Source organism: Pelodiscus sinensis, chromosome 3 (assembly GCF_049634645.1).
Source record: "Pelodiscus sinensis isolate JC-2024 chromosome 3, ASM4963464v1, whole genome shotgun sequence".
Classification (NCBI taxonomy): Eukaryota; Metazoa; Chordata; order Testudines; family Trionychidae; genus Pelodiscus; species Pelodiscus sinensis.
In genome coordinates this window covers 139,065,690-139,083,052 of record NC_134713.1, presented here as the reverse complement: position 1 = coordinate 139,083,052, position 17,363 = coordinate 139,065,690, and the positions used below count along the sequence as shown (strand labels likewise).

Sequence of the window (17,363 nt, the reverse complement as noted above, 5' to 3'; positions counted from 1 at the left end):
CCCCACACCACCAGACCCCATCTCCCAGTGCCACTCTGCTGTTTCCAGAGCCCCACTGTACCCAACCCCCTCCCCCATGCCAGTCCCCAATATTAGCCCTGGCCTCAGAGCCCCCCATTACTAGCTATGCCCCCTGACTCTCCCAGTATTAGCTTTGCTCCCCCCACCCTGAGTGCCAGCCCCTCTGCCTGTTAGAGCCCCATACCTCCTGAGTCCCCCTGCACTAGTCCCAGCCCTGCAGCTCCCATAGCCTGCCCTGTCCACCTCACCCTACCCTGTCCACCTCACCTAGTTCTGCTCTGCCTCCCAGCTGTATGCTGCTGCCCAGGTCATGGCTGCTCTAAGGCTGCCGTGCTAGGCTGTGCACTGCCCTCCTGCTGTGCAGCAAAGCCTCCTCTGTGTCCAGGAAGCAACCCTGCCTGGCGCTGGTTGGCTGAGATGAGGGGCAGGTCACGCCTGTCCCACCAGGTGGGAGCAATGTACCCTGGCCCTCAGAGCCACTGCGGCCTGGCAGCCAGAGGTGGACCAGCGTTTGGGAACTACTGCTGTAGAGCATTCATTTACTACTGAATCAATTAGCAGAGCCACTTTTTGAACACTGTCCAGTTTTGCTAATAGGCTTTGTTATTGTCATTGACCGAGGCTCTCATTATGCCAAGAGGACATGACTAGTCAGTGTGTCTATTTTAGGTGCACAAAAATTCCTTTGCACTTCAGGATACACTGTACACACAGTTCGTTGCCCCCAACAAAGAAGGAAGCATGGCAGCAACTTTGAGATTTCTTCAGTAGCTTCTCTTTCCTCTTCTTTTTCTGTGGTGTTCTACCTCCAAAATGGGCAGTTCTTCAAAGGTATCTTCAAGTTGAGAAGTTCCTGTGGAGCTAGTGTAAATACAGAGTCATTGTTAGCTGCATATAGGGTGAGAATAAACTACACTTAGTCCCTTTTTTTTTTACACAATTCTCATAGCAATTTGTATAAATGGTGCAGATGTATGATTCGTTTAATTCTTATGATCCCTGCCCTCAGGTCTAATATGAAGTGGACAGACTGATGCCTGTCTTGTGATTGAGGGGATTGTCCCGTCCTGGACTTTCATATTGTGCTTAAAAGAAGCACCTGGGATCTTTTTCAGGGGAATAAGACAGCAAGCCACATTTATTGAACATACATAGATCAATCACTACTTTATCATATGCATATGATACATTACACACACACACACTCTCTCTCTCCCCCTTCTCTTCTTCCCCCCCTTCTTGTTGTTACCAGTAGTTGCTCCCCCCAACTACACTAGCCAGGTGAGTTAGATGGGGGAGGGGTGGAGCCAGGCTTCTGCTGATCTGGATTGATGCTCCAATGTTGACCAGACGAAAACCCAGGGTCCCTCAAGATGCCTCATATTTATCCCTCTCATGCAGCCAGTTAGTCATCACCTTGCCTTTTTTAATGCTGCTTCAAAGAGAGTTCTTTCAAGGGCAGGCACTTGCTGCTTGACTCCCAAGGCCTTCTGTATGTCCAATCTTCTTTTCAATGAGCTCACTTCACAGGTATTGTCTTGGATCTGACTCCCAGCACCTCTCTACCCTTGCAACTGCTGCTGGAGGTGCTCACCTTTCATTCTCCATTCACAACTCATTCATTTCAACAGGACAATCAGTGAAAGGGGAAGATCTATTCTTCTCCTAGCAAAAGACATTTTTCTGTGCCTTAACTATTCCTAAGACCTATAACAGCATTTCCCAAACTATGGGCCGCTGCCAGGCTGCGGGGGAAAAAATACTGGGCCTCAGCGTGGCTGCCAGGGTGTTCCGGGCTCCTGGACTGTCCGTGCAGCACTGGGTTCCCCAAGCCCTCAGCTGGGCTGGGCGGATGCAGCCGTATGTTTCAGGCTCCTGGCAGAGGCATAATGAGGGTTACCAGGTGAACTCTTATTGCTGGCTGTGGAGGAGGGGTTGGATATGGGCCACAGGGAAGCAGGGTTGGGGCAGTGGAGGTGCCTGTTGGAGATAGGGAGGGGAACCGGCTGGCGGAAGCAGGGCTGGCCAGGGGAGATCACGGGGGTGGGAACCGGCTGGCGGGGACAGTGAAGCTGGCTGGGGGAGATCGTGGGGCAGGGCTGGCCGTGGGGCGGGAGCGGTGGGGCTGGCCAGGGGAGATCGCGCATGCGGGGGGGCGGGGAGAACCAGCTGGCAGAAGCAGGGCTGGCTGGGGGGGGGGGGGGTAGGAGTAGTGGGGCTGGCCAGGGGAGATCGCGGGGGTGGGAACCGGCTGGCGGGGGCAGTGAGGCTGGCTGGGGGAGACCACAGGGCTGGTTGGGGAACTGGCTGGCGGAAGCAGGGCTGGTGGGGGGGGGGGGGCAGTGGGACTGGCCAGGGGAGATCATGGGGGGTGGGGGGGCAGAACCGATCCGGCTGGCAGAAGCAGGGCTGGCTGGAGGGGCAGGAGCAGTGGGGCTGGGCCAGGGGAGATCACTGTGGCGGGGAAGGGGGAACCAGCTCGCGGGGGCAGCAGGGCTTGCCAAGAGAGATCAGGAGAGAATCAGCTGGCGGGGACAGCCGGGCTGGCAGGGGGGAATCAGCCAGCAGTGAGCAGGACAGTTCAGGGCTCATGCAGATCCTAAATAAAAATGTAAAAGCAGTGCCTTTTAAATATCCCCGCTACTGACAGTGAGGTTTAAAGGCACTACAATCTGTCAGAATGGAGAGAACCTGGTGCATTCACCATCTGGAATGAGAAGATGGATAAAAAATTCCAAAGATGGTGTCAGCTTTCTGAAAATAAATGAGCCCCTTTTCAATACATGATGTGGTGGTGCACATTGGATTGCAGTCTATTTTTCCAATCCATATTCCCTTAACTTGCTGGTAAGAATATTGTGGGTGGCCGTATCAAAAGCTTTCCTAAAGCTTGCTCTGGGGGCTTTGGGAGGACCAAAATCACCATATTTGCATATTTGTAATTTGCTTAATGAATGTCGTCGGTCCTCCGAAAGCTCATGAATGGATTTACTGGTCCCTGTGTCAAAAAGTACTGGAACCCCTGACCTATAACATAAAGAGCTTGATACAAAATTTCTATGGAAAAGACTGGATACATGGTTCTCTTAATACAAGGGATTCTATAAGAAGGCTTAACATAAAGTTATCTAAAAGGACAAGTTCTATATATATAAAGGGACTTACAAAGTTTCTCTTAATACAAACTTATAGGAGAATGATGCATGGTTATATGGAAATGTTACAGAGCTTTATCCACATTCATTCTCTCTTCAATTGCAGAGACGTTCTCCAAGCCTCCGTTCTGAGTCTTCACTGGAGCAGAGTTTGCGAATCACTGTTGGTAATGACCGGTATGGCATTGACACACCAGAGCGAAGGAGGATGCCTGATCGACAGGGTTCACCAACTGATAATTTGAGTGATATGGACAGGTATGGTTCTCTGCAGACTGGGATCCCCAAGAGCGAGACAGCAGTTTAAACCAAGACTTGTGAGGCTTAGCTCTTCAAGTAATTTTTGTGGAATGCCTTATTTGAGCCAGAGAAAAACCTAAATAACACCCCCAGAATAAAGTGGGAGTTCTGGCTAGAGTAAAACTGTAGCAGTGGTTGGGATCTCTGTGGAGTGGGAGTGGGCGTCAAGATGTAAAAGCAATCTTTTGGAATTTGGCAAGAGGCCATGATTTGTTGCTGAGACATTGAGAAGGAGAGAGTCTCACTCAAGATAAAAATACAGTGAAGTGGTAGATTTCCAAAAGCCCCACTGATGGGACTTGTTGACAAGTTTTAAGAGATTTCTTTGGTGAGACAGATACTGCTGTGGGGAGAGTGGTATAAATTTAGATGGATGTTTATATTTTTAAAGTGTTTATTACAGAAAAATAGGTGAAACTGGGCATAGAAAATAAAGAACTAATACTTGAAGCTTGAATCCTGTTTTCCTATCTGAAATTGTTATCCTCTGATATAAAAACACAGTAGTCGGAATTGGAAAACACTTTATATAGAATCTGTGTCCTCCATAATCATAATTGCTGCATCCAGTTGTGACTTCAAGTGAGGGTTAAGCATGGGGTGCGGAGGAGGCACTGAAACATCCTGTTTTCATGCAAATACTCCTACAGTCGTGGCACAATGAAGGAGAACTGAACAGAATTCATTCATTAGAAATGAATTGGTTCTTTAAGATTTTAAGTTCCAGAAGCGACGAGGAGTCCTGTGGCACCTTATAGACTAACTGAAGTGTAGGAGCATAAGCTTTCGTGGGCAAAGACCCACTTCGTCAGATGCATGTAGTGGAAATTTCCAGTACATGCATCTGACGAAGTGGGTCTTTGCCCACGAAAGCTTATGCTCCTACACTTCAGTTAGTCTATAAGGTGCCACAGGACTCCTCGTCGCTTTTGCAGATTCAGACTAACATGGCTACCTCTCTGATACTTAAGTTCCAGAAGGTGCAATAAATCAAGTTAGTTTCGTTAGTATTATTATTTTTAAGCCTTCTGCCTCAATTCTCTATAATCAGTATTTCATCTGTAAATCCCAGTTGCAGGTATTGGTTTTCTGGCCAGAACTGGTGCACGTGCACAGGGGATAGCCGCATGTTCTGGAGGTAGGGGGAAATGATACAAAAGAGAGTTGTGAGCACAGCCACAATGTTGACTTGTCTTTATTTGCCTGTTGGGGCTTCCCCACTGTTTCCTTTTCTCCAGTAGGCATATATATATATTTTTTTTTGCGGTCATGCTGCACAGTTAGAAGTGGTGTTTAATGTAAAAGTGAAAATGCTCTGAAAATGCTGTTAGGGACATTACCTCCCTCAGAGAAATTAATAGCTTTCGCTTGGGCTCCCTGATAAAAGTTTATTACTCATTTGAATTAACAAAAGTAGTGAGGAACATAGGGCTAAAAAAAGTATGAAAAGCGATAGCTAAACCAGACTGAAAAAAGGAAAGGGAGATAAAACAAACTTATGTTCTTATTTGAATGCTTGCTCATACCTATTCGCTGTTGACATGCAGGCACCCTATGTATTGCGGTTCAAATTCTTTTGGTCAGCAGTTGTTGGGCTGCATCTGCACCGAGTGTCCTGCCTTCCACCAGAGGGCATAAGGGGTGCAGTGACCCCAGCTTTATCTTAGATGTCCTCCCCTCAGCTATGAATCAGTTAGAACTTGCAACATCCTTAATAAGTTAGTTAGAACAACCAACATTATTGGTTACTGTGTGATATATGTATTATTTTGTAAATAGCTAGTTACTAAGCAATTAGTTACTTGTGTGTGTTATAGAATTTTTTGTAGGTTTGTTCCTCCAGAAGAAGAAAGGAAATCTTTTTCTTTTTTTGCACATGTGATTGTCTGGTACTGACTAGGGATGGAAGAGGATAAGCATTTACACAGTTAACCAACAAGACTGGGCTAATTGGTTACTGAAACGGTTGCACACGCAGGCTCCCACCCTACTTCCAGTGAGCTGGCTGCCACCTTGCTCTGCTGCCTAGGGACTAGGGCATTCGCCTGGAGAGGCAAGGATGGTGGGTTCAAGTTCCGCCCACCCTGGGAGCGGTGGGACAGCCAGCACACAGGCTGACCCTGGGATCGATCTGGCTCCCGCACATGCAAGGCAGGATAAGGGACGCCCTGAAGGTAAGGTGGTGGAGTGGGTTCTCCCATGGACTGCCATGGGATAGGGCGTTCACCTGGGGAGGGCAGGGTGATAGGCTCAAGTCCCTCCCACCCACCCTGGGATGGGGGGGGACAGCCAACACCCAGGCTGCCCCCAGGATAGAGGTGGCTCCTGCACGTGGAAGGCCTGGAGCTGGCATGCACTGGGAATAGGTTAAAAAAACGGCTCCTGAGGAGCTGGCTGCTGCCCCATGCTTCTGCCTCTAATGTATAGGCAGCAGCCAGCTCCCTGGAAGCAGGATTGCACGTGGGAGCCAGGGTGTGCTGGGAGCTGCTTTTTAAGTCAGGTGCGAGCACCCACTGGCTTCCAGGGAGCTGGCTGCCACCCTGCCCTGCAGATATGTGTAACCATGGAACTGTTGAAGAAATTTTAATTGATTACATGTTTACTCAGTTACCCGCTTTTGTCACAAGAGGGCGCTATGATCCGGTTGATGAAGCTGTATCACAATACACACATACTTCGGCATTCGCAGAACAAGTGTCTTCCACAGTATCTTAAACATACCTTTAACAAGTTTTATTGCACGCAATTCAGGAGCAGTTTTAAAAGCACTATATGTATGTTTAATACTAAGCAATTAAAACATCATTAAAAGACATTATAACGCATCACAAGCATGAAAAGGCATTAAAAGCAATAATTAAATGGAGTACTTAACAATCTAAATCTAATACTTAACCCAATTTAGCAGCCTAAGTCTTAATCCAATTTAACACACTCACACACAGTTACCCTCTGGAGCTGGCCAGACCCCAGGTAACGTTGGTTAATTTGGTTGAGGCAGAAATCCGATGTGCATGTCACCCCAATATGCCGAATCAATGGACTCCCAACTCATGGGGCAAAATGGTGTGGTATATATTCCCTCGGCAGGGGCCAGTCGGGTGGGATGCCATCCTCTGGCTGCACTCAGTTCAGGTGGGGTGATGTCCCTTAGTGACACCTCCTTCTTACTGGTGTGTCCACAACCAATCCAGAAGCACCCGGTTTCTGCACCACCCAATTTTGCTTGCCTCACCACGAGTGAGAAACAAGGTTCTGTCCTTCTTGCTTTTTCTTATCTGGAAATGCTGGAAACACTGCCTCAGCACACATACACAGTTCTTTTATTTCACACAGTCCTTTTTCTTAAAGTTGTAAACAAGTCCATAATCCTGTGGGGCTCTTGCCAGGACCTCAGCAAGGCCTCTTTTCAGCTCACTTACTGTTATTTCACTCATGCTAACCATTCACACTACCCATGATTCGTAACACTTTTAACATTCCTAGTACTGACACCAAACACTATGACTGAATGTACATCTGTAGGTTTTAAAAATTACCTTTTGTGTGAGGCAGTAATGCTTTTGATTTCTCTTGCAGGCCAGATGCGTATAGATCAGGGTGGGCAAAATACAGCCTGCAGGTCTGCCAAGCTTCCAGATCTGGCTAGCAGCCCAGTGGGAGCCTCAGGCATGCTCCCTGCCTTCTGCACTCACACGCCACTCAAAGCAGCCGACTGCGGGAGACACGTGCTTCTCTGAGTGTTGCGCGCCCTCGGGTAGAGGGGTGAAAGCTTAGCACACTGCACCCACCTAGCCAGTGGCGATTGAGATTGTTCTGGGGGCAGGAGCAGTGTGCAAAGATCCCCCGTGGTGTGTGTGCTCACAGCGCTTAGAGAAGCACATGGCCCCCACAGCATTGTCTCACTGGACTCTCTTTGAGGAGCCAGAAATGTCATATTGTCTCAGAAAAGAGTTGCTCAAATCCCAGGAAGTGTCCTGCTGGTGTTGGCCATAGCAACACTATTCCAGCTAGATCCTGGAAATTGTAGTTGTGGGCTATTTTGTCCAATTCCAGACCTTCCCTTTTCACTATCTACCTTCCTTATTCTTTTTCACTATTCTTCAAGGAGGTGGTGTCACTTCTGAATTTCAGAGGAATGGAAGCAGTATCTCAAGAAGAGAGGTGGGGAAGAGGTTTATTTCTCTTCCTTTCTAATTCAAAAAAGGGGGGAAAGAGGAGCTAGTGCCCTATTGTGGACCTGAAATAATTGAACACCTAATTTTCAAGCTTAAATTCAAGATCGTGACTCTGGCCTTGATAATTTCCATCCTTGATCCACGTAACCTGTATACAGTTCTTGGCCTCCATGACATTTATTTTCATAAAGCAATTCATCCTGCCAAAAGAAAATACATGAGGTTTCAAGTGAGCAGTTACCATTGTCAGTACATGGGCCTGCCATTGTCTTTTGATAGTGCTGGGAGAATTCACCAAATGTTTAATTCATTTGTCACCAATTCCATACAACAGACCCTGCAACTTTTTGAATCCTTCGGATTAAAGTAAATGACCAGTAGTTCATATAAATTCAAACCAAAAGGACAGAATTGATATGAGTGCTTCATATAAGTTCCAACCAAAATGAGGGAATTTATAGAGGTGATTTTGGACTCCCAAGTGGCCTTTCTGACCCAAGAAAGATTTAAAGCCATAGCAGGTTTGACACACAGCCTATGTTCATCTCAAGATATTTGTAAGAATTTGTTTCAGACTTGTAGGGCACATGGCCTTCTGCATGTGCATAACTCACCTGACCAAACTTTACCTTTGTTGTATGCAAGAGTGGTTGAAGTATGTGTATCAGTCCATTATACAGCATCTGATTTAGGGATATAAGCGACTAGTCGACTGTTTGATAAGCAAAAGCTTATTGGATAGTCAACTAGTCCCTCGACGAGTTACTTCCCTCCCTTGCTGCCTGTATCAGAGCCAGCAAGGAGGTGGAACAGGAACCGGTGCGGGGGTGGGGGAGGGTGGCATCTTAAAAGCCGGTTTCCCCCAGCACTGACTCCACGGGAGCAGGGGAGGCAGGGGGGTAGCGAGGACTAGAAGTGAGCTGGGAATCAGTCCCAGATGCTGCACCTCTGCTTTTTAAATGTATTGAGAGCCTGCCGGCTCTTAATACATTTAAAAATCAGAAGGGCAGCGGTGGGGACCCAGTGCAAGACTGGACAGATGATCCCTGGCTTGTGGTGGGTCCCCCTACTGTTCTTGAGCTGCTTAAATGTAGTAAGAGCTGGTAGGCTCTTAATACATTTAAGAGGCTCAAGCACAGCTGGGAAGGACACAGCACGAGCTGACTCGCGCAGGGGTCCCCCACTGCACACTAGCCTTTTAAATGTATTAACACCCTGTCAGCTCTTAATATATTTAAAAGGCTAAAGTGCAGCAGGACTGACCCAGTGTGAGCTGGGAATCAGCTGTCCCAGCTCGCCCTGGGTCCCTCCTGCTGTGCGTTAGCCTTTTTAATGTATTAGGAGCCAACAGGCTTTTAATACATTTAAAAGGTAGAGCTGCAGTGGGGTTAGCTCCTGGCCCGGAAAATCCATTGACTAGTCAATTAGTTGATTAAACTAAAATTAACATCCCTAATCTGAATATGATAGTGCAGGCCCCTCAAGACGCCTTATCTCCATTAAACTGATGGAAGGGTACTCTACCACATGAGTGGGGAACCTTTCTTGGGTCGGGGAGCTGCTGACCCACAGAAAAATCAGTCAGGGTCTGCACCCAAGTGAGAAGCAAAAAAATAAAAATAAAAAATAAAAAACCCCACCCTCACTCACTGACATGGCCGCTGACCAGGAAAGGGAAAGACACTCCTCACATTCCCCTCACACAGAAGAGCCTAGGAGTGTCCAGACTAGTAGATTTTTGTGTGCTCCTCCTCCTCCCAGGGTTGGCAGGGGATTGGAGCACCAGCACGATCAAGCAAGCTCCCCACTGCTGGGGGAGAGCCCTAAGCCTTGGGTGCTGTATCCAGGCAAGCCAGGGGCTGTATCCAGGCAAGCCAGGGGCTGCATCCAGCCCCCGTGCCTGAGGTTCCCCACCCCTGCTCTACAAGTTTGCAAGGGAGTACTGTTCCCTCTACCATTGCCATCAAAGGCTCTGGTAATAAATATCTTCACTCTAAGTAGGAGACAACGTTCAGAGACAAGACCTCAAGAGGCTGTATTTAAATCCAAGGTGAGGACACTTATCAGTTGTGCACGGTTTTCTTCCCAAATAAGGAAATGTTGACAATTCAGATTGGGGGAGCAAGAGTCTGTCAAGAATCTGTTGTGCTTCTGGAACACTATATCCATCATGATATTACCCTGATAGCTATACACTTAAAAGGGTTGTAAAATATGATGGTGGACCACCATTACTGACCAGTGGTTGTCAGTAAAGGATATCATTATCCAAGATTTATTTATAAAGTGGGGTCATCCATAGACCTGGTTTGGCACTAATGAAAACAAAAACTGCCACAAGATTTGCTCCAGAGATGGGCAGAATCAGAGTCTGATGCATTCCTGATTCTTTGGCCGCCGGGCATAATTCATGGTTACCCTGATATTTCATTGATCCCATGAACACTGAGAAACTCAGGCAGGACATGCACATTGGTTATAATAACTCTCCATTCAACCTCCAGTCCAGCAGAGCCACATGTAATGTCCCAAAGATGAGGTTAGATTCTTCATGCATATCCACCTTCCTGGCATCTCATAGCCTGGATGGTGCCCGCTTAACATTAGTGAAAAGGACCTGTATCCCTTAAATACAAAACATCCTTATCCATAATAGAAAGGACTCTGATGCTCCACTATACAGCCAAATGGAAAAGATTCACTGTCTGCACTCCGCAGCATCAATTGACTCCATTTATCACCTGCCACCTGCAATACTAAAATGCTTTCCATGCTTAAAGGACTCTGGACTGAGTTCTTGGAAGAGGCACTTGGTAGACATCTCTATTTTTCACCATCTAATTCAGGGATATTCTGCAGTCCCTGTAGGATATTACATCCTACAGTAGCAAGATTCCTGACAAAACTTATGAAAATATATCTTTTAGTTTGAAAGCTTCCCCCCTTCTTGGGGTCTCCAGATTGTTCTAATTTGGGTCCACCTTTGAGCCTTCTGTCGACATGTTCCTTGTTTCATCTATCGATCAAAACAGCTTTTTTTGGTAGTACAGGATGGATGTACCTGGTTGGGCATTCTCGGGACCTGACTGGTTTCAAATGAGGGATTTTGCCCAACCTCCTGGCCAGCATCCCTCCCCCAACACCAGCCCAGTTGGACTCATGGCCACAGCAGGGCTGCTGGCTCTTCCTCTGCTGTTAGCTCTGCTGCCCTACTGGCACCGTCGGGGCTCCCAGTTGCCACTCCACTGGAGCCTGTTGGTACTCCAGCTGTCCTGCTGCCAGCCCAGCCGGCCTTCTAAGCAGGGCTGCTGGCCGATGGCCCTCCTGCAGCCAGTCTGACTGGGCTCCGAGCCCCCATAGGGCTCCTGTTGCTGGCCCTCCACTGGACCTCTCTTTTCTGGGAACATGCCGGATGTTGTGGGACCAGAGAGTCCCAGTTTAGAGAGGTTCAGAATGTAGTAACATCTGCCAGAAGTGTAAACACAAGCTTTTGTGGCAGAACTTAGGTACGTTTGTTTTTTTTCCATAAAGACAGTAATTTTGAGACCTCACCTAAAATTCATGCCAAACAGTCCATAACTTCCATGTCAAACATATAATACATCTCCCTCTTTTCTTTGAAAGCCACATTCCAGCAAAAGGAAGGGTAAGCTTTATACATTAGCGGTTTGTGGGACACTCCATGAACAGACATGGAGTTGTGAAATTAACAAGGCTGCCTGACTCCTATGGGGAGTGGGCAGCGGGGAGAATGAGAAGTCAGGACAGTTGGGACCCACTACCCAGGAGGGGAGCTCACCGTTACTCTGTGCTAGAAACATCAAGCTCTGATCTCTATTTTGGTATGGCTGTCTTATAATCATAGTTGAGATATGCTTCTAGCACCCACCTACTGCAATTTAGGTTGCTGCTTGTGAATCAACAATGGAATATATATGGACAAGCACTCAAACATAAGATTGGCCTTACTGGGTCAGAGCAATGCTTGGATCTGGCCCCCGAGGCTCAGGGCTCCCCCTACAGCTGTAGTCCCCAACACAGTGCCCACGGGCGCCATGGCGCCCTCGGGGGCATTTCAATGCGCCCGCCAGGTGCTCGGGGCTGGCCTGGCCCCGGGCACATGGCGCATGGGCGCTTGCGGGGGAGTGCGCTTGGCGGGGGGAGCGCCGGGCACGCGGCACTCGGCAGGAGGGGGCGGGGGGGGGAGCGCCGGCCCCGGGCACGCGGCGGGGGGGGAGCGCCGGACCCGGGCACGCGGGGGGGGGGGGGGGAGCGCCGGCCCCGGGCGCGCGGCACTCGGCGGGGGGGGAGCGCCAGCCCTGCCCCCTGGCGCCCGGCGGGCAAATGGCCACGCCCCCTGGCGCCCGACAACCTCAAAAGGTTGGGGACCACTGCCCTACAGCGTTGAGGAGCCCGGAATGCATTCCAACCCCTGCCAGCCCCCCAGTGGGGCTGGAGCACATGCAGTCTACTAGCTTGGGCCTCCCCTAAGCTTTGGCATGCAAGGGCAATGTGTGGGGAGTGTTGGGGGCAACGCCAGTGATGGTTGGTTTGTTTTTTTGCTTCTCACTTGTGTACTGCCTCTGATGGATTTTTCTGTGGGTCAGCTGCCTCCAACCCAAAACAAGTTTCCCCACCCCAATGTAGCCAGTGTCCTGTCTTCTGGCAGTGGTTGGTGCCAGATGCTTCAGAGAGAATTAACAGAACAGGGCAGTTGTCAAGTGTTCCATCCCCTGTTCTACAATTCCAGTTTCTGGTGCCCAAGAAGCACAGGGTTGCATCCCTGGCCATCTTGGCTAATAGCCTTCATGAACTTACCTAAATCTTTTTTGAAACCAACTAGGCGGCTGTGCCCCCTCTTGTCCAGGGAAGGTCCAGGGGACCCCACCTCCTACCCTCTTCCCCCTCTTCCCCTTCCAACATCGGGAGGGTCTGAGGCCGCCCCCGCCAGCTGCTGGGAGGGGCCAAGCCCAAGCCATGCCAGGCCCGGCCCCTCCGCCCCCGCGGTTGTTGGGAGGGGCTGGGTGCAAGCCACTCTGGGACTGGCTTTCCCCCAGCCGCTAGGAGTGATCGGGCCCAAGCTGTGTCAGGTCTGGCTTTTTCCCCCTGGATGTCGGCAGGGGCTCAGCCAAAGCCACACCCTGCCCAAGCCCCGCTGGGCCTGGCTTTCCCCCCTGGCCACTCCTGGGAAGGGCTGGGCCCAAGCCATGCTAGGCCTGGCTTTCCCCCTGGCCACCAGGGGTTTGGGCCAGGCTAGGCCCAGCCAGAGACTGTGTGGCTCCCACTTCACCCCCCTCCCCACCCCGGGCATGGGGGAGGTGAGAGGCCATGTGGCTTGTGGCTCCTGCAGCTCCCTGGAGAGTTGCAGGACACGGAGTGACGCATGATGTCACTCTGTCGTCCCGCAGAAAAAGGGTTTTTCTATATATATAATTAATGTGAGTGAGTGTATACTTCTGGCCTTCACAACATCCCCTGGGTAATGAGTTCCACAAGTTGATTGTGTATTTTGTAAAGAAGTTTGTTTGTTTGTTTCTTGTTTGTTTGTTTGTTTGTTTGTTTTTTCAAATTGTGGCCTATTCATTTTGTTGGGTGACCTTAGTTTTTTGTAGTATGTGAAGGGGAAAATAATACTTCCTTGCTCTATTTTGTCTCACAATTTACGATTTATTTATTCTATAGACCAGTATCATATCCCCCACATTTGTTTTTTTTAAAGCTGAACAATTCAATTTTTTAATCGTTTCTTATAATGAAGCTATTCTATACCTAGTCATAGCTGCCATTCTCTGGATCTTTTCCAATTGTAATGCATTTTTTTGAGATGGTATGACCAGAATTTCATATAATACTCATAGTGTGGGTGTACCATAGATTTATATTGTGGCATTATGGTATTTTCTGTCTGATCTATCCCGTTCCTAATGGTTCCTAGCATTCTGTAAGCTTTTTTGACTACCATTGCATATTGAGCAGATATTCTTGGAGAACTGTCCGTGATGCCTCCAAGATCTCTTTCAGGAATGGTAACTTGTAATTTAGACTCCATCACTTTGTATATATAGTTGAGATTGTTTTCCAGTGTGCATTTGTCAACATTGAATTTCATCTGTAACTTTGGTTGTTGAGTCTGGAGATGTTAAATATTGAGTAATTAACCAATCGAATAGGTGCTGACCCTGGGCTGCCGCTTTGAAATGCCATGGAGAACCCCATGTCAGCTCTAACCCTCTTTCCCCCCCTTGCTACCACTTTCTGATAGAGGCAGTGTATGTGTGTGGGGGGGGATAACTAGTTGACTAGCCTGTCGACTAATCATTCACATCGCTAGTTGAGTCATTGTTTTTTGAGATTTCTTTATAACTCTTGATATTTAGCTTTGAATTTAACTGTCTTGAATAATTTTTATCATTGGCAAACTTTGCCATTTAATCGTGAACCTCTTTTTTCCAAATAATTTAAATATATGTTGACCAGCATGGGTGCTGCCCTTTGTTTCTTATGTCTTAACCAGTTACCAGTTCAAAAGAAGGCCTTCCCCGTTTTATCCCATCACTGCTTGCTTTGCTTAAGAATCTTTGGTGAGGTACTGTGTCAAAGGCAAAGAACTGTTATGACCTTACAGTAGCTGTGGCTATTTTGAGGTGCATTGTCTACAAATATTCCATGATCCATCTTCTTCCTCGCTACTGCAGTGTCTTGTAACCCATGGATTCTCTGGTGAAGGAACAGAGGTATAGTTGGCATTGTCTCACTCTTTATGCACTCCGAGTGGGAGGCTTGCGGACACTCAGGGCACAGGTGCAGTCCCAATGAAAACTGCTGGCCAAGTGAGTGCAGTGCAGAAACAGCCACAATGGAATATACATGGACAGCATATTTTGAAGAGCCACAGTTAACGGTAGGATAAATGATCATTTCACATGCCTCGTTGTGCTATACACAGGAGTGTTTCTCCTTTGCTTTCCAGTGTGACTGTCTTCTAAATCCATGTTTCTTTGTGGTCCAGAGTGTATTTTTGGAGCCTATTCTGAATATCATTAAATGCTCCCTGTAAGTTAGCTGCTGTAATCAGAGTTCATAAAGATTGTTGATTACCTCTTGGCGAATGAGAGTATGACAATTCATTGCAGAAAAAAAAATCAGCTGAAAGTATTTGGTAGAGTGTACCAGTCACTCCTCATGATATTTTCATGCATAACGAGGAATAGGAAGGGGTGGTATTGAAAGGTGTTTCCTGAAAGTGAAAAATAAGTTAGTCAGCTGTGCCCTATAGTGTTGAAAGTATAGTCTTTATATATGTGCAAGTTATTTTCAGTTACTTTGGTATAAATATTTTGGGGGTTTTTTTGTATGTGGCCAGAAGCCAAAGCTAGAAAAACATCTGGTTGGGTGTGCTTTACTTAGGTTGCAATAGATCCATAGTAATTACTATTTCCACCTTAACTCTGATTCAAAGATAGCGCTAATGAACTTTTTCAGACTGTATCCTTCGCTGATATTTAATGTCTTTATGTAAAGCATCTGATCAGAGATGTATGAAGTAGGGATGTAAAAATGTAATTGTGTAACCTCTAAAAATCACAGTGGTCACATGCGCTGGAGGCTCTGAAATATAAATCTTGAGTAAGTTTTATGCTGCAAAACCCCCAGTGAAGCCACCTTTCCTGGGAGCAGGGCTGTCTCCTGGGGAGGCTTCGCTACAGGCTCTGAAGCCAGCTCCCTGGGAGACAGCCCTGCTGGCCCTAGTCCTGGGGAGGCAGTGTATAACCTGTGGTGGGTGGCATGGTCAGGCCCACCACAGACAGGGGCTGCTCCTGTGGGCATCACTGGGCTGGAGCAGCCCCTTTCCTGGGGCCGGCTAGGTGGGGACCTGCTCCAGCCTCTACTGGTTAACCAGAACCAGTAAGCCTTAACTCCTAAGGATGAGCCTTATCGGTTAATGTTTTACATCCCTAACTGGGATTTTACATCCCTAATCTGCATAAATATTCTGTTCCTTTTACAGTTTATATATTAAGATGCTAAAATTCACCTTCCTGATGCCAGTAATATTCAATTCTGAGCCATAAGGCAATCATCACGACACTTCTGCAGATTACTGTATCTTGTCATTTCCGTCCATTTTCATTCTTAGGATTTTTATACCATGGACCGGCAAACCTATTCACAAACTTTTGGTGGACTAGTAACATTTTATTTGCATGTTTGCATATTCATTATGCAGATAGTGAATATGCAGACATGTAAATTAAATGTTGCTGGTCCGCCAAAAGCCCTGGATCACAGAGCCCTCCAGTGCCAGCCCTAAACCTTAGAGTCCCCCACCCCTCCACTACCCCCAGTGCCAGCCACTGATCCCAGGACCAGCCACTGATCCCAGGAATCCCCTGCATCCAACTCCCCCCAGTGCCAGCCGCCTGCCCTTAGTCCCCCAGTGCAAGCTCCCCCTCCCAAATGCCTCAATGCCAGCCTCCTGCCCCTTAAAGCCCCCCCACTCTTAGATCTCCCAGTGCCAGCCTCCTGTTTCCAGATCTCCACTGCACCCAACACCCCAGATCCCCTCCCAGTGCCAGCCCCCAATATTAGTCCTGTCCCCAGAGCCCTCCAATGCCAGCCCTGCCCCCATTGCCCCCCACTCTCAGAACCCCTTTGGTGCTCCCAGTGTCTGCCCATCCCCCTCACCTAGCTCTGCGCTGCTGCCCAGGTTGTGGCTGATCTAAGGCTGCTGTGCTGTGGCTCCGCATGGCCCTCCCACCATGCAGCAAACTTTCCGCATCTGGGAGGAGACCCCACCCCACCCCAGCCCAATGCAGGACATGCCTCTCCCAAGAGCTGTGGTGGGAGGAGAGGCACAGGGCAGTGTACCTCAGCCCCCAGAGCTGCAGCGGCCTGGAAGCCAGCAGTTTGCAGCCCGGAAGCAGTCCATGGACCAGCATTTGGGAACCACTGCTCTAGACCAGTGTTTCTCAACCTTTCTTTTTATATAAAGTACCCCTTTAAAAAAAAGTAAGTACCCCAATACCTAAAGTTTTCAGACACACAGTTTTTTTTTCTACCATTGCAACACGTTTGTTTAAACAACTTAATCATAGCCAGGCAGCAAAAATAATAAAACGCTGTAAAACTTATAACAAAAATTCAGTTTTCTACAAATTTCAGTTGTTGACGTACCCCTCAGACTTCTCTCAAGTACCCCTAAGGGTACTCATACCACTAGTTGAGAAACACTAGTCTAGACAATCATATATCCTTTATCTATCCCTTATATGGCATGACAATCACTCGAAGGAGACATTTCCCTCTTCTTTTTGTTTCATTAGAAGCTTATGGGGGCACTTTCCTTTCCTGTTGAAAGGAACTAGCTAGAATGTTTGGGCACTTGAGATTGAATGATGTATAGCAACCCCCTCAAGCTACCCTATATATACTTCAGATAATCAAAAGTACTGAAACATAAGGAAATTTCTCATGATTCTGGTGCATGTAATGTATGAGAATCCTGAAAGATGAGTTCTTCATAGAAGCAAAATTAAAGGGCAAGTAAATCCTCAAGTTAGTTGCTTTTTAATATTTTTATTTAGGAACTACATAATGCATGAAACTTTTAGAGCTACCTCTTGAAAATTTGAACTAAGTCTCTTATTAGGAGAGGGATTCGAAGCAGTTAAAAACCATCCCTAAATCTCTGGAAGGTGTCACATGTCAT

The 17,363-nt window shown here is 47.8% G+C and overlaps 1 protein-coding gene across 2 annotated transcripts in view; it reads left to right on the top strand.

Annotated features, from left to right (window-relative positions):
* The window catches only part of ZNF318 (zinc finger protein 318), a 49,821-nt gene that overhangs the window by 11,874 nt on the left and 20,584 nt on the right, over nucleotides 1-17,363 (top strand). For both annotated transcript variants that reach the window (XM_025188785.2, XM_075924987.1), the window contains one exon: nucleotides 3,283-3,434. In XM_025188785.2, coding sequence (XP_025044570.2) covers nucleotides 3,385-3,434 — 50 coding nt within the window. In that variant the 5' untranslated portion in view covers nucleotides 3,283-3,384. The remainder of the gene's footprint in view (nucleotides 1-3,282; nucleotides 3,435-17,363) is intronic.